The following is a 27,561-nucleotide window of genomic DNA, read 5'->3' as shown; positions in this document are numbered from 1 at the left end:
CTATCAGAGAACTTAGCCAACTGCTTTGCAACTATTTAAATATTTTTCAGGCTTTCCTCACAAAATGTGAGCTCTTTTGGTGTCCCCAGGTGCTCACACAAGGTCTGGCACAGAACAGGTACTCAGAAACTGCTGGATGGATGGATGAGGCAGGCAGGAAGAAGAGGAAAAACATCTGGTGCTGTGGTTTATCCCCCCTTGGAAACAACAATCTTGTTCCCGGAAGGGGTTTCACCAGACACTCCCAGGATCTGTGGGCACGTGTCGTGGGCATACCAGACCCGACTGCTCCAGGATTCTAAACATGTTGAACAAAAGCTCAATGACTAACAACCAGAGGCCAGAGAACATGGCTATCAGAGCACAGCCACTTCCCTGGTACCCAACAAAGCCTCTGACACATCCACAGTATTCACGGGCACCACAGTGAAGAGTCCAAAGGCAAACAGTTCAGCAAAGAGGCAGCAAAGGGCTTCCCTACATCACACAGGCCCTTTGTGATCTATCAAGTCAGTGATGAGGAGATGAACAAAGTTCTGATTGGAATGGAAAAGGAGCACGGCCTGGGAGTGTCAAAAGACGCGGGATTCATCCATCCATCCATCCATCCATCCATCCATCATCCATCCATCCATCCATCCATCCATCCGTTCATTCGTTCATCATTCATTGCATACTTAAGTATCAGACACTGGGAAGTGAGAAACAGCAGTGAATCAAGAGACCAAAAACCTCTCCTTCATGAAGCTTATAATTTATCTGGTGGAGATACACAAAGAGTATGTCAGATGGTGAGAAATTGGGGGAAAAAATAAGGCTGCAAAGGGAGTTAGGGAGTATAGGAGGGGGCTTCCAGGAAAGGCTTCTCTGACAAAGTGTCCTGAGGAAGGGGAGGGGCAAGGCGCAGATTCCCAGGAGAGGAGCTCGGCAGTCCGAGAAAGGCCTCACTCGAACTTGCTGCTGCCTAATCTGAGCTGCAGAAGGAGGAGCTGGGGCTGAGAAGACCCCCAGGGTCTTCTCAGCTCTCACTGCACGCTCCACGCCCTGCTTCCTACCAGCCATCAAAGCCCTACTCAACTGAACACCTGCAGATCCCGCATCACCATCCTCCTTTCCACCCGTGCACCTGGCAGTCCTTCCAACCCTCCCACCATCCCGTGACTACCTAAGAGAAGCCTTCCCCGGCTTCTGCTCCCCACTCCAGCTTAGCCAGGGTGCCACAATTCTGAGCTTCCATAATAACCTATACACCCCGGGCCCTCCTGTAGCATGGACAAGACTATCGTCACTGTCCACCTGTTCCTCTAGACTGAACTCCCCAAGGGCCATGCCCATGCCTTGCCGATCGCTATATCCCCACCCCTGGCATGGGGCTTGGTGCATAATAGCCACTCACTAAATACATGCTGAATGATGAATGTTGAAAGCATAGGTGAGTTCCTCGAGGGCAGGGCCCAGGTCTGATTCATCTAGCAGCCCCAGAAGGCAGCAGCATGCCTGGTACAACAGAGGTAACTCCAGGTGTGCTATGTGAATTGGTGCCTGGCTCCTGTGTTGCCATTTTATCCAGACAGCCAGGCCATCCTCAATCCCTGACCATGGAGGCGTGGGGCCAATCCAGATGTGGTCCTCTGGAGTTTAGACCAGGGCTCAAGGGTAGGAAGCACCGTTTATGTTTATATAGGCTGCGGGATTTCTCTGATTAGAATTTGCATTAATCTCTGACAGGCCTTAACCTCATCCTTAAGCTTCCATGCCCAGAGATAATTTGGTGTTTGGAGCATGGTTTTTCCAAGCTATCCATTTTACAAATCAAAACCTAATATGGAGCGCCCCCCAAAGCCACGGGAGGCTCTAGACGGTGGCTGGCACTGAAAGGCCTGGCGAAGGGATGGCTGGCGCTTCTGGTCTGCCACTCTCTGAACTCCACGGGAATCTGGGCAAAACTGTCTCTGAGTGCCTCCCATCTTCTCTTTCAGCACGTGGTCCAAACTGCTTTTAAATAGAACCACAGAGATTGAGAATCAGAAGACACCTTCTAATTCCACTCTTACATTTGACGGATGGGGAAAGCAGGGCCTAGAGAAGAAAAGTGGCAACAACTCTACAAAAACAGACACAATTGTCTCCCCTTGACAGATGAGTATACTGAGGTTCGAAAACCTAAGTAATCAACTCCCAGTTCCACAGCTAGTAATTGGCATGGCCAGAGTCACCCAGGTCTGTCCAACTCTAAAGGCAAACATTGTCAATGCCATGCCCAGCCGGTTCAAACGGGCTTCTTCCCAAGGCTTCAGAGAAGCTGTGGATCACAGGCTGCCTTCATAAAAGCCCACGGGGCTCTGTGGGAGGCCGAGTGCAGCTCCGGCACTTCCTGCAGCCCAATATAAAAGCCCTGTGGGAGGAGTCTAGGGGCTTCTCTGATGGACTGCAGGATTTCCCACTTCCCCAGACAGGAGGCAACGGTGTTCTTCAAAATTCCTTTAGAAAGCTTTGCAAATTGGACTTTCAAAGAGTTGAGATTTCTGTGTAATATCACATAAAAAGGAGCCCTGGTGAAGGGCACTGTCCTCCTTACTTCTTAGCCCTTACCTGCAGAGGTTGTTTTAAGACAAGATAATCTTAGAGCTAAAAGGAGAGCCCTGTGTTTGCACGTTGTATATGTGGGTGTCTGTGAGTTGTGAATGTGTGTGTTTGCAAGAGCTCTGAAGAGTGTGCAGTGTGTGCATGGGGGAGTGTGTGTAAAAATATGCTTCAGAGATGAAGGATGAAGGAGGCTGTCTTCTTTCTTCTTCTTTCGTCCTTTCCTCCCTCCCTCCCTTCCTTCCTTCCTTCCTGGAATATAAAGGCACTATAATTTTTTCCTCCCTCAAAGATGCAAATAAACATTCAATCACAATCTACTCCTCACCCATCACCCCCACAGAGAGCTCTTGCTATAATCATAGCTTCCAGGAGGTGATGGGTGCTGGGGGTAGGGGGGCATCTCACCCATTAAAGCAGATCTGAAGAAAGGCAGGTCACCTTCAAGCGACATTGAAATTAGGGCTGGAGCTTATATTCTGTAAGTTTATCCTGCAGAGGTTTGTTTGGCCTTATTTTTTGTCGTGCAGCACAATGAAAAGAACATACAACGATGCTGGGGTCATGAGGACCAGGCTTCAAATACCTCTTAGATTCAGGTTTGTTTGTTTGTTTGAAACTGAAAACTGTGTAATCAAAACACATCTCATGGGCTTCCCTGGTGGCGCAGTGGTTGAGAGTCCGCCTGCCGATGCAGCGGACACGGGTTCGTGCTCCAGTCTGGGAAGATCCCACATGCCGCGGAGCAGCTGGGCCCGTGAGCCATGGCCACTGAGCCTGCGCGTCTGGAGCCTGTGCTCCGCAACGGGAGAGGCCACAACAGTGAGAGGCCCACATACCGCCAAAAAAAACAAAAAAAAACCCACATCTCACCGGGTTATTGAGAGAATCGAAAGGTATAGCTTGAGTGCGACACAGTGCCTGGCACCTAGAAGGTACCAGAAAACTGTCAGCACTTTTACTTCACAAAACACTGAATTATATTTTGTAAAATTGCTTCCAGCCCTGGGTAAAATATAAATGGAACAGGAAACAAAATATTGCTGCTAAATTGTCCTTCCTAAGAGCAAAGCAAAAACTAAAACAACAACAACAAAAAATGAAGAATGGTGGGAAGTGCTCTCCATGAATTTTTAAAATCCACATTTAATGTTTTTAGAGGTTGGGGCCTACCTCTTAGCTCTGTATCCTAGGTAACAGGAAGCCTGGAGGCCTCCAGACTTGGAAAGGATTGGGGGAAAAAACAAAACAAAACAAAAACAACCTCTCTGCTGTTTTTCCAACTCCTAATTATGCTTTTCAAATAAGTTGAAATCAAAATGTTCTTTTTCCAAACAGCTTATGCTCCTCTGAGCTACATCTGACCTTTCAGCGCCTTCTCGCTCTGAACTCCATCAAAGCAGCCAAAAGCAGGAAGTGCTTTGGCACACGGACCTCATTCAAGGGGGAAGGAACGGCAGTGGGACCATATTTAATTGACAAAGAGAAACAGACCAGCGGCTGTCTGTCTGTGTGGCAGCTGGAGGGGAGCAAGGCGCTTCACCTGCACCATCCCGGCATCTCCAGGAAGCATGGCATGTCGAGGCCAACAGGGGACCTCAGACCATGGCTCTACCACTATCTGAAGGTCCTCCAACACACTACTGATCCTCTCTGGGCCTTGGTCTCTGGATCTGAGCAGTGGGGCCAAGGATTTCCTCCTTCACTGTGCTATTATGAGGTCACATGTGCTCAGGGATGCAGAAGGATTCTGTAAAACTCAAAATCACTCCGTAGTCACACAATGATTTTTAAAGCCCTTCCATCAGTAGAGGGTGGGGAAGGAATGGCACGGAGAACATTACGAGGAATTCGAGCACAAGGCATGGATTTGAGCGACAGTTCTGGTGTCTGCGTAAACTTTGGCAGTTTGCTTTAATTCTCTAAGACTTACTGAGTAATCCTTTCCCACAGTAGAGATAATATTACTTATAACATAAGGCTTCTGAAAGGATCAACTGAGTTCATGGATTTTCAGAAAACGGTGCTTATTACCATAAAATGTTATACAAGTGTCTTTATCACTTAATCATTCCAAAATGGGTGCTCAATCCTTATCAAGCAGCCATGGTAAATATTATTTTTATTTGAAACATGGGAAAAGTCTGGAAAGTGAAACAACTTCTGCTAACTCAGTGGCAGAGCTCAGAATAGAAGCTAATTCTTCTATCTAACCTCTTTTTCAAAGATTTCTCAGTGAAGTCTGTCCCTAACGATTCTGATGGCTCTTTGCACAGACGGGATTGAAGCTGGGGCTGGACTCCACTGGAATCAAAGTACTTACCACCAAATACAGCATGGTGTACATGGAGAAGGAGGCGTGGCCAGAGAAGAAGGACCTCCTGTAAGAGCAAGAGAGGGCAGTGTAAGGGCCGTATTCATATCCCCGGTACATGTCCGTGCATCTTCCCTCCCTAGACAGTGACCCCGAAAGCAGCACTGCCTTGTTCATTTTTGCATCCTTGGTAGTGGATTGCCCGGAACCTAGCGGGCACCCATGAATGTGTGAATAAACGAAACAAAGAAAGAAAGAATGAACGAATGGACTTAGCAATGCTCTATTGTAACTGTTTATTTACCATCTGTCTCAATCATCTGACTGTGAGTTCCTTAAGAATGTGGACTCTGCTTTATTCACCCATCTAAACCGGGGCCCAGCTCTGAACTTGGTACCCTGCTAAGTAGGTGCTCACTGAACTGCCTACAGCAAAGGCATGGACACAGTGCCACGGGAGGTGGGGTCTTACCTGGCTTCCTGGACTTTGCTGTCGTCGCCTCTGCATTTGTAGTTTTGAATGTAGCCCTCGGAGCAGTTGATTTGACTGAAATCAGGGTTGCAGACGCTCAAGAAGTGAGGACGCAGGCGCCCTATGGAGACTTTGGCAATGTCTGTGAAGGACTGGCTGATGGCGCAGCCAAAGAGGAAGCAGCCCACTTGCTTATAGAGGGCTGCCACATAGGGATTCTGAATCGTGGACCGCGACTTCTCCTTCAGGTAGTAGATGCGGTAGAATTCCCCTGTGATGATCTGAAAGACAATGGATGGGGGTTAGGCAGTATCAAGACCCAGCAACAAAAGTGAGGCTGTAAAGGATATTTACTGACCTAAGAGAGATTCAGTATATAACTCCAAGTTATAATCTAGAACATCCCAATTTTCTATTTAAGAAGTATACAGACATAAATAGGCACAGGAGAAAAGATTAATGTGCTAACACAGTCATTTTTTCCTTTTTTTAAAAAGTTCTACATGGCCATATAGTACTTTTGTAACAAGAAAAATATGCAATCGAATATATTTATATGTAAATATATAAGATATAAAAATACATAATATATAAAGATATATTATACACACACACGCATATATTTTAAAACAAAGAGAGAGACAAATAATGACTTAGCTATTGAAGAATCAAGATCATGGTCTGAGGGCCTAAGCACATTTCCGGATTCTGGGATTTGGGGTAAAGGATCACCAACAATGATGTAACTTTACACCGGGCCTCAATCCGTGCCATGTCGAGCCATGGCCGAGGTTTCTGTGGGAAAGGGCGAATGCCCCCAGACCCAGTCCTGGGTTTGAATCCAGGCTCTGCCACCTACCTGGCGTCCTTCTGAAATAACTTAAATCTCTGCAGTTACTGCCGGAAAGGTGGTAACATGGATGGGAAATGCCCTGTTGGGTCACAGAAAGTGATTCTTTCATTTTACTCTTTAGAAGTAGCGCATGATGAAAAGAACACCGGCCTACAAACCAAGAAACTTTTATACAAGGCACTTCAGATCATGCCCTTCCTCCATCCCACAGTGCCCACTCCTTCATGTTCAGGGGCGATTTATCACCACTTTAAAGAGAAAAAAAAAAAAGGGCCACCAACTATTGATTATCTATTGCATACCAGTATTTATTTTTTATACACTTTATTTTATGAACTCCTCAGGACCACCAGGAGGTGGACTGAGGCTGGGGGAGGGAAAGCACCTTAACCCAAACTGTCAGGTTTTATATTAAGAACGGGGGGTGGGCAGCTGACTCAAAACGCCTCTGCTGCCTACACAGCCGAGGACCAGTTCTGCGCTGGTGATGCACCACCACACAGCCTGCTGCCCTCGTCTTAACTCCACGGCACAGCCCTGGCCACTTCCTGGATGCAACCAGAGTCCAGGGACAGCGATGTTCAACTCACCACTCACCACAAAGTCCCTTTCACACTTCCTCACAGGGAAGGCTGATGAGCCACACTTGCCCTTTCAGGGAACAGAGAGCATGTTCACAACCACAAGGGAAGCAACAGACTGACACATCCGGGCAGTCCTTCTCAAAGTGTCCCGTCATTCTTTTACAGCTGGGGAAGGCGTCGAGGCTAGAGATCTGATCCAAGTCCAGGGCTCCCAAGTCTGGGGGGAGGATGGCCATGAAATTCCAGCTGGGCCCAGGGGCGAGCAGGTGCAGTCGTGACAACAGCTACCAGCACTGCTAACATTTATACAGTGATTCTGTGTTCATAAATACTTGATATTTCTAAGTGCTACCCTTTGGTTTCCTAGATCATATTGAGTTTCCTAGATCATATGACTCTATATTAGAGAGAGCTGATCAAAGGCCAGTCTGGTCTGGCATCCTGGCTTAGCCACTCCCTGGGAGAACAGGACGATCCGATGAATGAACAAATGAATGAAAGGGAGCAGGATGGTGGTCCTCACAGTTGTTTTATTGCAAAATTGGAAATGTCATCTAAACATTACTAAGAGTCCTTTGACAACATGCTGCAGAGATTAAAATCTGAGAAGCCTAGCCGGTCATAAATGAAAGGCTCCATTATATATGGAAGAAACTGAGGTCCAAATTAACTCACATCTAAAGATTAGACCCAGGTGTTCTAACCCTCCACCCAGCATTCTTTCCTACCATTCATGGTCTAATTCCCCTTTTGAACCTGTTTATACTTTTACCCTATGTAACCTTACAGGCTAACACATTCCAGATGTTTGTTACCACCATCATGTTCTCTCTTTCTTATTCTTCTTTATTTATAAATCATGCCCACGTGATGTTAGACCTGGGGGGGAAAAGCACTAAACTAGGAGTCAAGAGGCCAGGGCTCGAGTCCCTACTCACTGAGTGACTTGGGATAAGTTAGCTTCTCCATTTGCAAAACGAGGGCACTAGACTCCATGATTCATTCCTTCATAACGGCAAAGACATTTATTCCCAGCTCTCCTGTGCCACCTCCACCAGTAGCCTCCCAATCAAACAAAGGTAATAATTAGTAGCAGAGGAATGGTACTTCCTCGGAGATGACACCATAGGCAAGGAGCAGAACCAAAGCCCCATGAATGATCCCTGCCCTTGGATTGCTCCCGAGTTCCTTGAGCCATCCACTGCCACAGATTAAGAAACTGTTTCTAAATCGGCATGGCCTGAGCGTGATTTCCTATCTGATGCTGAAAAAGAACATGTGGGTTCCCACTGCACATCAGCATCTCTTACATCATTTTATTGATGAATCTCAGGGGAGTCGCCTCTCTGCGTCAGCCATCTTAGGGAGAAAGGGTTTGATTACACCTCAAGGACTGTTTTCAGCTCTAACATCCCTTCATTCTAAAACTGCAGTTTTCAGTGCCACAGTCTCGCAAATAGCAAGCTGCTAATTAAAATGCTTCCTCCTCTCGTGGGAAGATGAAAAAGAGAATATGTGATGGCCCCTCAAATTCCCAATAACAACCCTAATAATACTAGCAATCTTCTATGTTTCTTTAGCAACTTACAGTTTCATTTAATCTGCAACCTGTGAAGACAATATACCCAGTTTACAGGTGGGAATACTAAGGCACTGAGAAATAATGACTTATCTGAAGGATGTGAGGCTAGTAAGCTTACAGTGTTAAGAGCAGAGCCCAGGTATTCTGACTCTCAAGTTGAAAGACACACAGAAGAAATACATCGAGATCATTTTATTATTTCTATTGTTATTAAAAACAATTTCCACTGTAGAATGGCAACTGCGTATTTTCGAGGACAGGACCAGGCTGAAGCCATTTAGCAGACACATGACTCCAGGACCACATGGCTTCTGGGGCAGCCCTGACAGATCCTGGAGTTAATGAGCAACAAATTATGTATTTTCTCCATCCCCTTGTACAGAAGGGTCGGGGAGTCGACAACACAGCCATAAATCATCATTATGAACCAGCCGGGTTTGGCTTCTTGTAATCCTAACCCTTAAAAGACCATTTAATGAAATTCGGGCTGCCCAAATACCTCGCTTCTGCAGAAGAGGCGAGGGCTTAAATTGTTCTCCAACACGTTACACACGTAACTCCGGAGTTCCAGATTTACTGCTTTCGGACTTTATTCATTACTCACAATGTTTTTATTCCCGGGTAATAAAATAAGCTCTCCCCTCCCCCTCCCTCTCCCCCCCGGCAAAGGCTCTGTCCCCACTCCGGCCCATACTCCTGCCCCTGGAGCCCTCATTTCTGCTTCAGTCAGCAAGGTTATGATATGTAAATTTCACGGCTGAGAAAAATGCCTTCAATGTGGATCCCTTTCTGAAACAGCAAGCAACAGATTCTGGGGGTGATGGCAGGCTGCCAGCGAGCAGAGAAGAATTCTCCCCTACCTGCCTTTTAAAGCACTTGGCACGGAATCTGGAAACTAATAAAGTGGGAAAGCATTGCAATTAAGCTACAAGTGGAGAGAAAGGGATCAGTCAATCAGTCCTTGCCCGAGAATGGCCGCAGTCTGGAGGGAGGGAGTCTCCAACTCTCAGACAGCTCCTCTTCCTGTCTTTTCTGGTGTACAAGAGCTCAACTGGCCACATATTCACAAATATTGAACTGTTCCGGAGGGGAAATTTGGAGATACATTAGGAGAGACATTTTGGAAAGAAGAGAGCACATGGTGGTGAAAGAAGCACTGACTGTGGAGCCAGAAAAACCTTGGTCTGAATCCCATCTCTTACCTTGGACCTAGATAAGTGACTTCACCTCTCTGGGCTTAGGTCTCCTTGTCTATGAAATAAGAGTAATATCTTGCCATGTACACACTACTATAGTTAAAATAGATAGCCAACAAGGACCTACTGTATAGCACAGGGAACTCTGCTCAATATTCTGTAATAACCTAAATGTGAAAAGAATTTGAAAAAGAATAGATACATGTATATGAATAACTGAATCACTTTGCTGTACACCTAAAACTAACACAACATTGCTAATCAACTGTGCTCCAATATAAAATAATTTTTTTTTTAAAAAGCTCAAAAAAAAAAGAGTAATCTCTACCTGACAGGATTGCCAGGGGATTCAAGAAGGTGGTATATCAGGGGCTTCCCTGGTGGCACAGTGGTTGAGAGTCCGCCCGACGATGCAGGGGACACAGGTTCGTGCCCCGGTCCGGGAAGATCCCACATGCCGCGGAGCGGCTGGGCCCGTGAGCCATGGCCGCTGAGCCTGCGCATCCGGAGCCTGTGCTCCACAATGGGAGAGGCCACAACAGTGAGAGGTTCGTGTACCGCAAAAAAAAAAAAAAAAGAAGGTGGTATATCAAATGCCTAGCACCTAGCAGAAGAGCCATGCAAACATTGTTTTTTTTTCTGCCCTTGGAAAAAAGAGAAACAAAAAATTAACACAGGCATACCTCATTTTATTGTGCTTTGCAGATATTGTGAGGTCTTTTTTGTTGTTTGTTTTGTTGTTTTTTTTTTTACAAACTGAAGGTTTGTGGCAGCCCTGCGTTAAGCAAGTCTATCGGCACCATTTTTCCAACAGCATTTGCTCAATTCGTGTCTCTGTGTATTACGTTTTGGTGATACTCGTAATATTTCCAATTTTTTCATTATTTCATAATTATTTCATTATTATTATATTTGTTATTGTGATCTGTGTTCAGCGGTCTTTACTGTTACCACTGCAAAAAGCTTATGATTCCCGCAAGCCTCAGATGATTGTCAGCATTTTTTTAGCAATAAAGTGCTTTTTAATTCAGGCATATACATTGATTTGTAGAGATAATACGATTGCACACTTAAAAGACTACGGTTTAGTGTAAACATAACTTTTACATGCACTGGGGAAACAAAATGTCGTGTGACTCGCTTTGTTGCAATATTCACTTTATTGCGATGATCTGCAACCGAACCTGCAATATCTGTAGGAAATGCCTGTACTTTTATACAAGTACATCTTTTCCAAGACAGTTCTAAGAGCCCCTTGGAAAGGAACATTCCACACTAAAGAATGTGGAAGTACCACCCCTCCAGGGTAGAACCAGAAAATATGGGTATGGAGATGTTGGTTTTGACCATTTTATCTAGGATGCCTTTTTCAGGGGAACAAAGCAGAAGGGAAGTCTAAATCCCAGGCAGCGAGGGCTATGTACAACAGTCCCCTCTATAGATTTTCCCAAGAAAAGACTTTTGCACACAGTGTCCCAACAATCCGTCTTTCAGAGCCTGAGAACTCATCTTCTTCCCCTGCTGAGTTCGAAGGACAAACTTCCCTATAGTCTGATCTGCTTGAATGATAACATCTGCACAGCCTGTTATGGCTCACAAAACATTTCCCTATCCACTGTTATCTGCTTCTCACAACACCCCATGGATTACTAAATTATTATCCATACTTTGTGAGTATGACGAAGGCCAGAGAGGCCATTGAATCACCCTCAGGTACAAGGCAATGGGCAGTGGCAGGGCTGTCGCTGCAGCCTGGGCCTCCCGTGTTCTGTCCAATGGCGTCAAGCTAGCGTTCTCTTAGAAGCCCTAGCAGGTGGTGGCAGGACGGATGTCTCCAGGGAGACAGACGTTCCTTGAGCACCTGGGAAGGTCATGTAACCCTGTCAGGCACGTGCACATCTAGATCCCTGCCAGCCACAGAGCACCAAGCTCCCCCTTCACATCTCAGCTCTGTGGATTAATGAACTTCTCTCAGCCCAGAAGAGATTCATTCATTCAACAAACATTAAATGATGGAGAATAATGGAGAATCCTTTTCTTCACATTATCTTTCAGTCCCAAGGGAAAGGAAAAATGTAACGTATCTGGGTCCTGCTTCTAAGGATGGAGATACATGTAGCTGTGTTTTCTTTGAGCTGAATGCTCCATCTACTACAAAAAAAATGCAGTATCTTTCGTGACGAGAAATAACTGATGAGAAATTTAATATCCCATTCTTCTCCCACTAGGTTGGCTTCAACCTCTTGGCAGGAGATCAGTGCCTGACAGATCGGGAAAGGCAATGGGAACCTAAATCTGTCCAAGGCCACCAGTGGAGATTCTGGGCTTTATGGGTAGGTCAAAACTCCAATATCTAGAATAATGGACAGCAAAGAAGCCAGAGAGAGGTCACCATAAAAGCTATGAATGGTTGAAATCAGTAGTGGCTGCCCTAAGACCACAAGCTTTACAAGGGAGGCAGTTTGAAGCGTGAAGCATCGTATTTTCCAAAGTCAGGGACTCACAGCCATGTGTCTCCTAGATGACCAGCTCTGCCTATCCATGCAAGAGTCTCCCGACTGTTCTCTCTGTAACATCGCCTATTGCCTACCTCTCGTTCCTTTTGACCTTGAATTTCCTAACGTCCTTAATATCACCACTGTGCTTTTCTTCCTATTTCTCAAACGCCTTTCTGCTCCCAGTGGCTCCACTTTTGGGTTCTACCAGATAAAGGCAGGTCTTCCTAGGGTTGTATCCTTGCCTTTTCACTGTGATCCCAGCTGCTCCAATAGCTTCAATGATTACCTCTGTGAAGATGACCTTCAAAAGGGCACCTTTCTCTCTCTAGTTTCAGCTTACCATTTACCCCTATCAGTCTTGTTCCAATCTTCTGCCAAATCATCCAACTAGTTAGTTATCAAACCGATGTTATCAGCATGTCAACCTGACCAAGTCACACTCATTGCAACTTCTGCCCCAAACCTCACTTCTCTTCCCTTCATTTCTACTCAAGATGCCACCAAACATAGAACTGCAAAGACAGGAAATCTTAGACCCCTCTGTCTCCTTTACCCCACTGTCATCAAATTCTGTTCATCTCACGTTTGCAAGGTGTCTCACATCCATTCTTGTCTCTCTCTTCCCCTTGTATTACCACCACTGTGGTTCGGGCCTCATCCTTAACCTTGGTTGGAAAATTGACCCAGTAGGCTGAAAATACTTTCGTCAATCTCTAGGCAATTAACTGGAGTAAAAAGTCCTCAGCACTCAAGGAGTTTCACAGTCTTGCAGTTATCTCTTCCTACTTTATCTCTGTCTACTCCCTTACACTCTAGTTCTCCAGCCAAACGGGTCTGGCTCGACTACTCTTGAAAACACCCTATTGTTTCAGTCATGGTGAAGCCATCATCCCCTCTGCCTGGAGTATCAGGATCTCTGATGAAAGTCTCGCCTCTGCTTCAAAGTAGAGCTCAAGTGCCGACTAGTGCACTGGGTTAGAGTTTGGGCTCTTTGACTCAGGAGTCTTGGACAACTGAGCTCTAGGACTCTCAGCCCTCTTATGTGTACAAAGGGGGATGATATGATGACAGTACCAAGAGCTCAAGGGTTGTTGTGATATTAACTGGGACAAGTGCTCCATGAAGGATGATGATGATGGCGACGATGAAGCCTTCACCAATGAAAACAACCTTCAGTGATCTTCCTCTCAACTCCCATAGCACTTTATTTACACCTTAGACCATCTATAGCATTTGGCCTGTTTTGTCCTTGAAGCTCTCACCTCTCTGGGGCCCACCACCCTGCACAGCCCTGACTCTCCTCTAGCTCTCAGACCAATTCTTTAGTCTCCTTGAGGATCTAATGGTACAGTCAGTCTTGTACTTGCCCTGCTTCCCCTTTATACCATAAGCTCCAAGGACAGTATCTATGTCTTGTCTATCAGCTTCTAGGCCAAGAAGAAGCCTAGAAGCTGCCTGCTTGTTCTAAGGAAGGTCTCACCCAGAGATTCTGCACAAACCACTTGCTACAAAACACCATCCCACACTGTCAGCCTCGGGCAGCCATCTGCCCGGTGCTCTAGATGTTTCGTCTTCCTCTATACATTGAGCTCTCTACACCAGGAACTAAAGATTTTCTAGCTCACTAAATAAAGAGCGCTCTGCATAGCCCCTAGCACGGAGGGGGTCTTCAAGGTCAGTTCACGCGCCCGGCTCTGAAGCCAGACAGACCTGGGTTTTCATTCCTGCTCCCCATTCATTAAGCAGAGTAACCTCACACTAGCCACACCCCCCTTGTAAGCCTCAGGACCTTCCCTCATTTGTAAAATGGGGTAAATAATACCTACCCCCTGTAGCTGTTGAAGAGGACTTAAGATAAGGCATATTAGTTTCGGGCCCACTAGATAGTTCATCAATGGTATCCGATCCTCTACCCCATCCCCTAACACTAACTCACGCAAACAGATTTCCCAGCCCCCTAAGCATTATCACTTAGTGGAGAATATCACCACCTTCATATTCGACACATATTCCAAATAAACCTGAACCCTTAAGAGTGATAGTAACTAAGGAAGAATCTCTGCAGAGTATGGGGCGTGGAGGGGAAAGGGAGAAACCTAAATCCTAACCTCCATGCCTGTGTTTGTTACATCGCAAACAGGGCCCCTTCTCCCACCTCACCCCCAGGGGTAAGAAGGTCTCAGAAGAACTCTGTAGCTGTCTGATCCGGGATGACACAGTTGAAGGATTAACAGGGCCACTCTCTGTTGGTGGTCTTGGTAATTGCACAGATGTAGTGGATTGTAAACTGGGGAACTGGGTCTCCCACCAAGGCACCACTGGGCCAGCTCGACTTCATGTTTTTCAGAGTTGAAGACTCGACTAACCTTTAATGAGGAAGCAATCTTGGGGAACCTTGTTTTCTTGGCAGTGCGCTCTCAGATAAAGGGAGATGGGGGGGTGGGGGTTGGGAGGAAGTAATGAAGTCCAGATGTGGGCAAACTGAAGCCTGATCCTGAATAAACAAGTCTCGGAGCTATAAGCTCTTCTTCTTGTCTCTCCAGCTAGAAATGTGCATGTGGTAGAGAGCAGGCCCCCACGTGCATCAGGGACCACAGGGAAGATTTTAGGGAGATAAACAGGACACTTGTCCCTGCTTCCTAGGTCCTCCGACATCTTTTGGCCTAATGCTTGTGAGTTTCTGCCCAAAATGCATGACCTCCTCTGTGATTTTCACAAACATGTATACTGAGCACCCAAGTCTGTGCCTTGCACTAGCAATATAAAATCAAATCAGACCGGTCCCTGCCGTGATGCAGCTAGCAGGATAACGAGGAAACAGACAATCAAACAGACATGACAGTTCAGCACAGTGACTGCAACGATAGCGGTGGGCCCGGGGACCTCTGGGACCTTTGGAAGGTGGGGGGAGGAGGCAGCCAAGGGATGCTTCCTGGAGGAGAGGTGATATTTGCTTGGTGTTTATTTAGTACTTACCATGTGCAGGAGGAAAAGACCTGATCTCTGCCTTGCAGGAACCTGTTATCTAGCTGGGAGACAAGATGTGGACACATTACAAGGCGATGTGTATTGAAGGTGCTATTCGTCTGCTTGAGATGGGGCAGCTTCTGGAAGTTTAGCGACAAGAGACAACACACAGATTGTTGCGCTGAGGTTCAACATGGCATCCCCAGCACCTGCCACGCCCTGGGGGCTTGATAAGTAATTGTGGAAGGGGAGGCAGCCTTTAGAAGGTAGCAGTGGTGTCATTGTTTTTCTTAAAAGCCTTGCCTTGGGATCCAGAGGACTACTGGTCTGGCCCTGCCACTCCTTAGTTATGGAAAAGTCACTTCCTATCTCGACTCCCAGTTGCCTTAGCTGTACCAATCTACCCCCTAGAATCACTACCAAGTACAAGTGAAAGAATATGCATAGGAAGGCTACTTTGTACGCACAGTACAAAGGCTACGGTAGACACTACAGAAAAGAAAAGGCTGATTCTGACTGATGACACACATAATGTCACTTGATTTGATTCCCAGAACTAGCCTATGGCGTTGGTGAACCATTGTCACCAATTTACAGTAAAGGAAGGTATAGCTCTTTTCCAAAGGGGTCCATGGATTGCTCGAAGTTGACGGACAAGTCACAGAACGGATAAGCTCAGAAGTCAGGCCGTGAACCTCAATCAGATGATGACAAAGCCCGAGCTTTTTCTCTAGTTAGGAATATCATGACAGAGGTCAAAATCAATGGGATCTGAGGAAAAGGAGTGTTTTTACGGCCAGAGGGAGAAAGGGATTCACTTGTGATCCATCATGCTTCAACTCCTAGATATTAAGAATCTTCATTAAACCCCTTTCAGGGTCTGACCGAGGCAAGCACTGAGCTCATGTTTATTTAAAAAGAATACGAAGCATTTTTCCATATTAAGATCTTTGCCCATAATTCTCTTCACAGCGCGGTACAAGGCAAATCGAGAGAAGGCTAGATAGGAAATGATATGTACTGCTTTCGCTCCTGATCTCACTGCTGTAGAGTCATTAAACCCTTACAAGGCAGGGATAGGAACCACTGCCTTGTGGATTTAGAAGGAATTCCTATTATGCTATAATTCCAGAATCTGCGATACATCTGAAAAAGAGGTCAAAATGACTAGATTTTTCCACATCTCCTGCCATAGAAAGGTGTCTGCTTTCTCTATAACTTCTGATTCGTGCATCTCTCAACCACACTCTAAACCCCGCTGGCATGCGATTCCTTTGTTGTGGGGACTCCTCAGACTGGAACAAGGGCATCCTAATCAGTAAAGGCTTCTCGTGTTGTTTTAAACAAATCTGACATTCGGTGGGAGGAGACCGGGGCAGCAAGTAGCAGGATGATTAGACTTCCAGCTCTGGGTACCCCCTCCACCCTCCCTGACTGTCATTCACGCCCTCTGATCAGAAGCAGATTCTGGCCGGGGCCAGCCAGGCTCTCTGGCCAGTCACAGTGGGAGAGAGGGGCTGCTATCGTTGTTGAATTCAAGGCGTATAGCTTTTCCAGAATTGAGACTATATATGAATGGGAATTAGTCACTCTTCCTCTGAGCTCTTTGCTTTCCCTTTTCCCCTGAGTGCTCCGGTCCTCAGTGGCAGGTGAGCAGGCAAGCAGACCTCATTAGGAGCCCACCTCTCACACATGCCTCCAGCTGAAATGCAGGGGCAGCTGGATCAGGAGGTAAAAGTTTTCTTGCAAAGAGCACTGGAACGAGAGTCAAGAGACCCGGTTTCTGACGAATAAACTACAAGGAAAGAGCGGGAGATGTGACGAGTGCAAAGGCTGGAAGTCATTTCCTGATTCTACTTACACCGGGTATGAGGTCTTGGCTAAGTCACTTCACAACTTTTTGACTGTTTACTCATTTACAATAAAAATAGTGAACATTTACCTACTGTACTGCGTGTGTCGGGCCCTAAGTTACTTTCCATACTTTAGCTCATTTATTTCTGAAAACCTTCATAAGTAGACATAGAATGTCCATTTCACAGATGAGCCCACTGAAGCGCAGTGAGGTTCGTTAATTTGCTACACGTTCCATAGCAGAGGAGCTCAGGGATGAACCAGCGCTTATGACTTTAACCCCATGAGAAACTGAGACACCAGAAAACCTCGTGTCAGGGTGGCGGGGTTTCTACGAGGGCAAAAGGCTTGAACACGGTCTCAGGTTTCCATGGCACAACAGTAGCCCCTGACAAAGGACACCAATTATTACCACATTTGCTTGGCTGGCCTTTTTCAGAACCAGAGGGAAGCCCGACCAATCCTATTTTGCTAACCCTGTGTGGGAGAAGGAAACATCGCTGCCGCCCGTCCTATATAACCAAGGCCACAGCACATGACCATTTCCAGGAAACCTGGGAGGTCAGGGAGCATTTTAATTAAAACATCCACGTGACATGAGGAGGGAGGCCAGCCACAACTAAGCTCTTCAAAGCAGATTTTTCTTAGAAACACTAGCATCTCGTGAGGAAGAAGGGGCTCTTGGCAAACAGCAGGGAAAGAGCTGCTGACCAGGAATTTTGCTTGAGGAAGGAAGGATGGAAGAGACACGTGGACCTCAAAGAAGCCACTTGAGCACGCTGGGTCCACCCAGCCCACTGCAGCCGAGCATGTGCCCACGGAAGGGACGGCATTTGATTCCCACAGCAATCCCCAGGAGTGAAGTCAAAGAACACTCTCATTTTACAGACGAGGAAAACGAGGCCTAGAAGAACCAGGCATTCACCTAATTCACGTAGCCAGAGGGGCCCAAGGCCTCTGAGGAGTGTCTCTCTCCAGGGCGCCACGTCTAGGAGCAGCCCACTAGGCAAGCCACTGATAATCGCACGTAAAGAGTACGAAGATCACAGAACATCCCTGTCACTGTGCTATTCTTATCTCAAGCCCTCCCGGGTTAGAGTCGGCTTCTAAAAGCATTCAATTAACTGAGCCTCCAAGTGTCAAAAAACACCTGTTCAAACCTTAGCACAAGATACTGTATTAAGTATTTAAACGCTGTTTCCAGGCAAAGCCATTCTTCCTAGAGAACTCAACCCCACACTGTTAATTTGGAGCAAAGAGTAAAATTAGATTTCATATTTCTCAGCTTTTGAACACAGAGATCCTTAGTCCACCTTTAAGAAACTACCGCAGTTGCCAAATGGACGGCTTTTCTTTTCAAGGCTGGAAAGAATTCTACTAGCCTCCCTGCCCCCTCCCCAACGTCAAACTGTCGATTGCGCGCCTCGTTTACGATGTTATTAAAAAACAAACAGGGGTCTCAAAGTTATCACAAACCCCCAGAGTGGGGAAGTCAAAAGAAGAACTTCATGCACTGTGCTCCATGGCCATCGGCAGCTTGCATTTGATGCAGAGAAGGCAACAGTCGCTAACTGCCCATCCCACTGAGCACTTGGATAGGATAGCCAACCTCCAAGCCTAAATCAAGCCTGCAAGATGAACAGAGGTTTGGGAATAGCCAGGTTTAGGCTTGAATTTTTACTTGCTTTACACTTTGAGCATGTCACTGAATCCCTCCAAGCTTCTGATCTTCCATTTGAATGCGGGGGATACTAAGCCCTTATTTCACATGCAGTGTTCTTAATATTAACTCCTTCCTTCTTGGCTTGCTGTTACAGGCCAAAGCTAAGCTTCCAGGCTAGGATGAATACAAAGATGACTCAAGGATTTGAAACAAAGATTTTCGATCTTGGTGGATGTGATGCCTAGCCCTTTGCCCATTTGGCTCAAGTTCAAGGACAAAGAAAAAATTCAGAAAATATTGGAGGTGTGGAATGGATGGCTGTGAAAATGTATGAACTACAAATTATAAGACTGGAACACCCTCAGTTACTCTCCCCCTCCCCTGCCCTAAATGGACACGTCTGAAACAGGACAGTGACCAAGTAAAGCCCAGATAGACCATACCCTGATTCCCATGAGGCTACCATTGCTCCAAGTAATCCTGGACCTTGTCAAGTCGGCGGCACATTCTGGCATCTTCAATGAGGGCTTCATCCTCTAAGGAAAGATCTGGATGTAAGTCTAGATTTTACACTGCAGTATGAGCAGCCTGGCCGGCAATTAAGAGTTTGCCAATTACTTCAATATTCATGATCTCTTTTACTTCTGACTGCAAAGTTTTGAAGCAAGATGGTGACCCCTGATTTTAAAGACGTACAGCACTGGAACGAGATTTTAAAGACGTACAGCTTGGCAGTGGAGGGCCAGGTCTAGAACCTAGGTCCCTGGATTGCAAGTCTCATTCTATTTTCACTTTGACACTACAGTCCCTGGATGAGAGAATTAAACAATATGGCAGAGAATGTCAGTGGCATTACCACTGTCAGAGCAGCACCACGAGAGTGTGGAAAGAACACAGAAAAGGCCTGAGATATTTGGTAAGGTATTACCCCCATCCTCTGGGGCTGATTTATAGCACAGTGGCTAAGAGCTCAGACTCTGGGGTAAGGGACAATAGGTTGAAATCCCAACTCCACCACTCATTAACTAAGTGACCTTGGGCAAATTATTTTTACTCTGCGGACCTCAGCTTCTTAATTTGTAGAAGAAAGATAAGAACGATATCTAGACTTTGTTAGATTGTTGTAAGGATAAGGTATGCAAAGCATTGTAGAAGGTTGCTTAGCATACCTTTATAATACTTATATATATATTTAGTATTTTAAAATACTTTTAGTAATAGTATTAACTGCATGAAACAGTGTTAATCAAATGAAATTCTACTTGATCTTCCAAACCTCTACTAGCTCGGATAGTCCACGACGTGCTTTGCGCACGGCGGTCTGGGAGCTTACCGCGAGGATGGCGATGACAATCCCCACGGCGCAGAGCACAGCATCATTGATTGTCTCACCGGTTTTCAGCGGGTACTTGATGCTCTCGTCATTGCAGTAAAACCCCCGGTGGTAAGGCTTGATGGTGCTTGTCTCAATGATGATGAAGGGCAGGCCCGCTGGACCAGACGGAACCATCATCGCATACACCAGAAAAAAACAAGAGACAGGGAAAAACGTCAGTGCGAGGAGGCCAAAGAAGAATGACCTACAGCAAAGACCACCCCAGATAACAACATCGATGGCAATGGTAATTCCTTGCATTTGATCTACAGCCTACAGAGAGGCTTCTCTACATGCACCCCCTTCCCTCCTTTAGTGGCCACTAAGAAGGGTGTGGTGTGATCCTCTTGCCTTGTCCAAGAGCACAGAGGGAGGCGGTGGAAGTGGCAGGGCAGGAGCTTTGCCACTGCTCTACAACATCCTGCTAAAAATCAAAGCCCGATTTGTAATTATTACTAACAAAGCCCCAAATCTAATGATGTGTCACGATGCCTCCAAGTGCCTTCCTCTCTTAAGTCAATCATTTCCCCCTTGAGAAGCTCATGCCAAGACTCTGTGGCTTGGAATTCTGAAGACTCTGGAATCAGACAGACAACCTGAATTTGCACCCCAGATCCACCACTTCCTAGCAATGGGACATCTGGTTCTCTCTCCATCTTCCTGAGCCTCAGTTTCCCCACAAATGAATTGAGGTGATGACTAAAAGGGAATAGGAAACAAAGCACATAAAACTCCTAGTACAGTGTTCGCGCATAGTAGCTGCTTAGCGAACGCCATTTCCAGTGCTTTTCTTTCACTGTTCAAAGAGTCTTTGACAAGACTGAGCAGAGCTGAGCTGGGCCCTCCTGCCTACAGACCTGGAGCAGAGCCCAAGGGCATCAGGGGTACCGAGGCACTCTTGCAGCTGCTGCTAGTTTATCAATGTCCAGCTCAGTTGCCATTCTCTTAAAGGTCATGGAAAATGGATTCCATCACCTGCCAGGAAAGGCCCTCATAAGCCTGAAGCAAAAAGTGAAGGCCAACAATATCTCTTTCTTGGACACGGCGGCAGCTTCCAAATTGGTCTCCTGGCCTTCTGTGCCTCTTACCCACATCCACCAGTTTGCTTCCTGACCGTAAGTATGTCGTGGCCACGCTCAAGCTTCTTCAATGTTTCCCCATTGCACAGGACAAGATGACATCCGTAAGTATGACCTCCAGAGTTCCCCACGACCTGAACCTCCTTGATACACCCTCCAACAAAACAGGACACAGAGCCTCTGTCTCGGTTCACGCTCTTCTTTAGGCTGGAAAGACACTTCCTCCCCTATATCCAAATTCAATACCTAGTCCCAAGGCCACGTCACAATGGTGAGTAAAAGGTAAAGTAAAAGTGCAAGGTAAGCCACTGAATGTCAGGCTAAGGAAGACCATGAAAGCCACCTTGTCGATGATAACAGCCCACCACTGCTGTGCACTAACAACAGGTGACGTATTTTGCAACCATTTTTGCATTGACTCTTCCAACAACCCTGAGCAGTCATTTTAAAGTCACTTAAGCACTACTATCACTCATCTGCCAGTGGAGAGAACAGAGGCTCAGAACGAATGCTTAGCTCACTCAGGGTCTCTCAATCCACCCCAAAGTGCCTAAATCCCTAATTTAACTTTGCAAATTGGTTTCATCCATATATGAATTTCATTAGTGGAAAAAAAGAACCCACGATAAGCAGCCGTTTAAAAGATAAGATTCCATTTTCATGTTTTTCAAAAAGAATTAAGCTCCTGTCATGTGGCTCGAAGGCCCGGACGGCCTCTTAAAGAAAAAAATATATATATACCATGAACTCTGCAGTTTTTCAATGACTTTGGTCCAGACTGGCAGCAATAAAAATGCTCACTTTCTAAAAAGTGTATTTATGTATCACTGTGCATACACACATGGATTTATTTGGTTTTATTCTTTGGATTTATTTGAATTCTACGGCTATTTATTTTGTGACCCCCCCCAACTGCTTCCTGCTAGAACAACAATTTACTTTATCAAATTCATACTGGTGCTTTGAAAAGAAAGCCCAGCCGCACACCGCAGCGCTGTGCCTGACCTTCGGAGAGTAAACACAGAGGGGCCCTGGAAGGCAACAACTATTAGCTCTGCGATGGAGAAAAGGAAGAAAGGGAAACAGGGAATCCATGTTCTGGCTTCGAGATGGCAAGTGCGGTTAGCTGATCTTCTTGGGTTGGGGGCTGGGAGAGAAAAGATATCACGTGGGCCTGAGCCGTCTTCATTCCACTGCCTAAACATTTTGAAATGTGGCCAAGTTGGCTATGAAAAGGAGCTGTGAAGCCAGCAGCATGATATTAATAGTCCACTTTTAAAGTTCCACACATCGTGATAAACACCGTTAGCTTCACATCTGAGCCCGGTCACAGTCTCTGTGGTGCCAAGGAGCCAGAGCGTTGCTAATAAAAGGAAGGGAACAGACCCCAAGTTCCTTACATTTGTGCTCCGCTCCTAAGGCCCCCAGCTTCTATTTTTACTAGTGTTCACATGATAGGCCTGTAAAACATATGTTCCTAAGGACAATAAAACACATATAAAAGAGCTGTGGAGTCAGACTGAACTCGGTTAATGATCTCAACTCTGCTCCCTACTACTCGAGTAAGTTACTTTTCATCTCCAAAAGCCCCCTCTCATCTGCTCAACGGGAAAAACAAAATCTTGCTTTGGGATTGCTGGGAGGATATAATAATGTATTCATTCGTTCAACAAATATTTATTGAGTCTTAAATATGCCTACTAAGTACGAGGACTACAAAGATGACACAAGTCCTGCCCTCAGGAAGTTTACAATGTAGTAGGGGAAGACACACATCATGGAATAAAACCAGTACAGGAAGTTGCTTTCGTTGGAAGAAACCAGGCAGCAGCACGGGGTAGTGTCAGCACCGAGTCTGGCACACACTGTGGACACTCAGAAACGCTAAAAGGAAGAAGGAGGGGAAAGTCCCACAGAGAAGGTTAGGAAAGAAAATCTGTCTGGTCAGTTCCTCTGTACTCTTAACCTGGGAACAATCCAAATCCTTTTCCTTCCTTCCTTGTCCAAGGCTTGGGGAGGGTTTCCGGTTCCAATTATGTGGATGATGGCCACAAACAGACAAGAAGTTGGATCGGAATATGGTCCATTTTATTTTCTTGAAAGGCGTGGAGACGGCATTTAGAAAACCCGGTGGCCTTTTCTGTCTCCCCTACAAACTTGTGGTATGATTGGGGGTGATGCCAGTCAAATCCTGACTTGGCTCCGGGAAAAGAATAACCTCAGATCCCCTTCAGTTGATGGGAAAAGCATGAACATGTCCCCCCAATGGGACAGCCAGTCCTCAAGAGACATAACACCATGCCTTGCCTCTCCACGACAGAGACGAGGCGTTCTTTTCCAAAACGGGATCTCCATTTCCAGCGTTGGCACCATCTTCATTACCAATCACTGCAGTCCCTGATCATTTCATTATAAGACCATTCCCAGGGCTAGCCACTGGGAATCAAGGGGTAAGTACATCAAAGTACAGTGCCTGCCCTCAAGAGGTGCATCGTGTTGTAAGATCATGAAAACAAGTGCACTAAAACATTTTTAGTGTGAGGACTGATGGATGTAGAGAGTACAGCGTGGGCACAGAAGAACACTCTACTACAGACACTAAAGATGGCCCAGATGGGAGGCTTAATTTGACCCTCATGTGAGTCGGAGGTTTTTCTGGGGTCCAGGGGTTAAATACACTCATAAAAACAGTGTAGTTTAGGGATCGCAATAGACCATCGACAAAACTGATGGCCATTGCCATCACGAGAATACAGTTTTAAGTTTGGCTACAGAGCTGGGAGAGATACACAAGGTACCGAGGACCCCCACATAAACTGTGGCAGATCTGACAAACCTGCTGCCTGTTCTGTTCTCAGCACTGATGGGACTACTGAGCTGGAGTCCCAACCTTCCAGTGGCCCAAAGGCCAACAGGAGGAGCAGTCATAACAGCTGACACGTTAAGTCACCCTAAGGTTCAAAGGGATTAAAGTGACTTACCAGCATCCCTCTGTCCACGGTAAGTGTGGACAGGGCTCAAATGCTCTGACTCCTGGGTGCTTTCTACAGTAAATGAGTCACTTAAAAGAGAGGGAAGGAAGCACCTATGAGTTTAATACATTAATTGCAGCCCAGCAAATCTCATGGGCTTTGAAGAAGAAAATGCTTTGTTTGGAACAGTCAAGGCAGCAGCACTGGCTCCTGCTCTCTGAACATTCACTGTGCACCACACACGACAGTACTGAATATAATGAAGACTCCAAGGCCAATATCCCAGAATTTAGATTTATTTATAATGAAAGGTACATTACAAGCTTTCTGCAAAGCAGAACCAAAATGTATGTAAATACACACACACACACACACACACACACACACACACACACACACACACACACGCCCCATCTGGTGATGCTAGACCTCAACTCAAGCATTTCTCCTTCTTTTAATCAAGGATCAATTAACTTCCTAAACCTCCAGGGACCTCTTGGGATGTGTAGGCTGCAGAGGAGGCGAAATACGAACTCACTGACAAACACTTAATGGGCAGAAAATCAAAGCATGAAGAAAAGCCCCTGTGTTGGGTTCAGGCCTTTGAAAGTTCTTGGGCTTCGAAAAACGAACACTTGGGCAGGTTGGGCGGTTTGGGGGTGGGGTGTAAGAAAACATGGGATAAGTTTCCGTGGCCCACCCATTGATAAAGTCATGTGGGAAGTGTTACCAAAGTGACCCAGCCCCAGAGCCCTGCTCCCTCCAGCCACAGCTTCAAGTTTGTGCAAAATTAAACACAGCCTCCTGCTCTCAGAGTGCTTTTTAGAAAGCTCTTGTGAGGGTAGGAAAAGAGTGGGGGTGGGAGAGTGAATGAGAAATTTTTGCACTTTTGCATGACCGAAATCGGAGCATCGGGGAGAGATTTTCCCATCGCTCCTGTGGACCATGTCCTTCAAGTACCTTTTCCAGAGTTGTCCAACTTTCTACTTCACCCGAGCTGTAGTTACCTTAAAATAAGCCAAGTTCAGCATCTGTGTGAGTGATAATTAAACTAATATCTGCAGAAAGCCTACATATCTGCTCACAAAGTAATACTGGATATAGAATCTGTGTGTAGGTATCAAGCACAGTCTAGTTGCTCAAATGATTCTGTGACAGGAATTTATGCATCTTATCTACGGTTATAGAGTTCTACCAACTTTACTGTTTTACTCACTTTATAAGTGAAAAATTAAGGCTCAGAAAGTTTAAGTAGCTCATCTGAAATCAAAGCAAGCAAATAGCACCAATTTGGACCAGATGTGAGAAGCGTAGGTGGACGCCACCGGGCTTCTGATTTCAAGGAGTTTAGAATCGAATTAGGAATTCATGTATTTTCATCACCACAACAGCTCTGAAAAGTTACAGGCCATTACTTTCATTTGTACCCAACAGAAAACTGAAACCAGTAGTTTTGTAACGTGGCCAAGGTTCCCAAGTGAGTCAGTTGGTTGCTGGGATTTGAACCCAGGTCTGTCTTTTTTTGGGCTTATGTTTTCTTACTCCATGACCTGACCCTCCCTTTCTTTATAAATGTCTTCCCTGTTAAAATATGACCAACTGATTTTTTTTTTAATCACTTAAGGCCAGAATGGTCAACCCAGCTACTACTTAGAGGTTCAAAATACAAATATTTATGTTGCTTGTAAGTGACAAGGTTTCTATTTAAAGTAATTAATTGCTACTTGTCTTAGAAGTGTGCAAACTTTCTTTGGTTTACGATATTTGTCCAGATTTCTAGACTGGCCACAATCCAGATGAGACAAAACTAAGTTTACTATGAAGGCATTTCCCACCTTTGAAAGAGGCTGCCATGAAACGCGCTCGCTGTTGGCTGGTGTGAACATGCAGTATTCTGGGTCTAGAGGTTCTCTTTGATAAATGCTCAGTCCTTCGGTACTGGAAAGTTCAGGCCCTTTCTTTACAAAACGAAGACTGTCAGAACTTAAAGCAACCACATGGTAGAAATGAAGAAAGGAATGGCAGATCCAATCCTGGTCCCTGGGTTTCCTGAGCCCAAGTCCTTGGTCTTAGCTGGATTCCACAAGCATGTATAGACAGTTCCTGAGTTTAGTTTCTGGGCACTGTGTGAGGTGCTCAGGACACAACCTTGAGCACTGTTTCTGAGTTCCTCAACTTTGGAAAAATCTCAGATTCCATGACAAAGAGACACCTGTCTTTAGTCTAATCGCGGGTATGAAAAAGGACTTAGAATGATCTTTCTTATTTGAAAGGGCTTAAAATAAACACATTTTATCCTTTAAAATAAAGAACTTCAGCCACCTTAAAACCCCCAGCTCTGGCTGTTTCGGCTTTGGTGCAGTTGGATTTTTAAAGGGCTGCCATATCTACCAAGAACTAAAAACTCAACCAACGGCCCATGATTCATACCTTTCACTGAGAGAATTCCAGACCTCTTTGGTTGCCATTATGTATTTCACAAACAAGATATTTTATTTCTAGTACTACACAACTACTAGAGTCTGAAGGACTAATGATTCCTCTGCTCCAGGTAAAACTGGGTCACTTCCCAAGACCTCCTTCCTCTCTTTTCTTCCCTCTTTTAAAAGGGTGAGAGTAAATTTACATTCATTGGGCACTTATTATGTGCCAGGAGGTTTGGATATATCAACTGATTTAACTCTCCAAACAACCCTCTAAATTAATTTTCAGTATATAGCCAAAGCACTGAGGGTCAGAGATTATAATTTGCCTCAGTGCCCACTATGCTGATAAGAGGTGTAACCAGAGTATGCAATAGAATACTCTGACTCTAAAGTTCATTCAGAGACAGGGCCAGTTAGCCTTTATTCTTAAGTAGACATGAACTCTGTCTATGCAGATAATTCACAAAGCTACAAAGCTCCGGAAAGTGTAGGTTGACCTTGAACAAGGATAAAAAGCAAGGCTCCTCCTCCTTAGATGCTGAGATGGATTTGTACAGATCCGGCCACTCTCCTGCCTCAGTCTCCCTAATGACCCAGATGTGTTCATTTGCAATACACTGCCCAGAACTAGTACAGAGAAAGAATCACATGTGCGCACAGGGTTTTACAGCTCTTACATAAATGATCACCTCTGATCTTCCTGACAACTCTGGGAAGTAATGTTTTTAACATCTGGATTAAAGTACCACTGGCAGACTCTGATTCAAGACCTAAATATAAATATCTTTTCTACAAAGGAGTCTACTCAGCACGTAACCCACTCTGGCAGAGTTACTTTTTTCCAATTTAACCAGGAACTTTGGAGTCAGGCAGACAGGATTCCACTTCTATCACCTGTCATGCTTACTGTGTGACCTCGGGCATGTCAGTTTACCTCCCTGAACTCCACCTGCATCATTGTGCAATAGGCCTTTGTGTAATAGTTCCCAACATAAAGAGTGGACTGGAAGGACTAACTGGGACAATTTATAAAACAACCAGTAACCGCTGGGCTCCATAAATGTTAATTCTTGCTTCTGTATGTGACAGGAAGCCATGGAAAGCTTTTAAGCAGGGATAAGATGTGATCAGAGTTCTGTCGAA

At 45.6% G+C, this 27,561-nt stretch overlaps 1 protein-coding gene across 2 annotated transcripts in view; it reads right to left on the bottom strand.

Moving 5' to 3' along the window:
* PLPP3 (phospholipid phosphatase 3) overlaps positions 1-27,561 on the bottom strand; it is an 82,992-nt gene that overhangs the window by 21,394 nt on the left and 34,037 nt on the right. For both annotated transcript variants that reach the window (XM_082832426.1, XM_082832427.1), the window contains exons 2-4: positions 19,900-20,057; positions 5,370-5,650; positions 4,907-4,964 (exon numbers count right to left, since the gene is read on the bottom strand). In XM_082832426.1, coding sequence (XP_082688552.1) covers positions 4,907-4,964; positions 5,370-5,650; positions 19,900-20,057 — 497 coding nt within the window. The remainder of the gene's footprint in view (positions 1-4,906; positions 4,965-5,369; positions 5,651-19,899; positions 20,058-27,561) is intronic.

The sequence above is a fragment of the Leucopleurus acutus genome, assembly GCF_964270905.1.
Source record: "Leucopleurus acutus genome assembly, chromosome: 2".
Taxonomy (NCBI): Eukaryota; Metazoa; Chordata; class Mammalia; order Artiodactyla; family Delphinidae; genus Leucopleurus; species Leucopleurus acutus.
The sequence above is the reverse complement of the archived record's forward strand: the minus strand, read 5'-3'. Positions and strand labels throughout refer to the sequence as shown.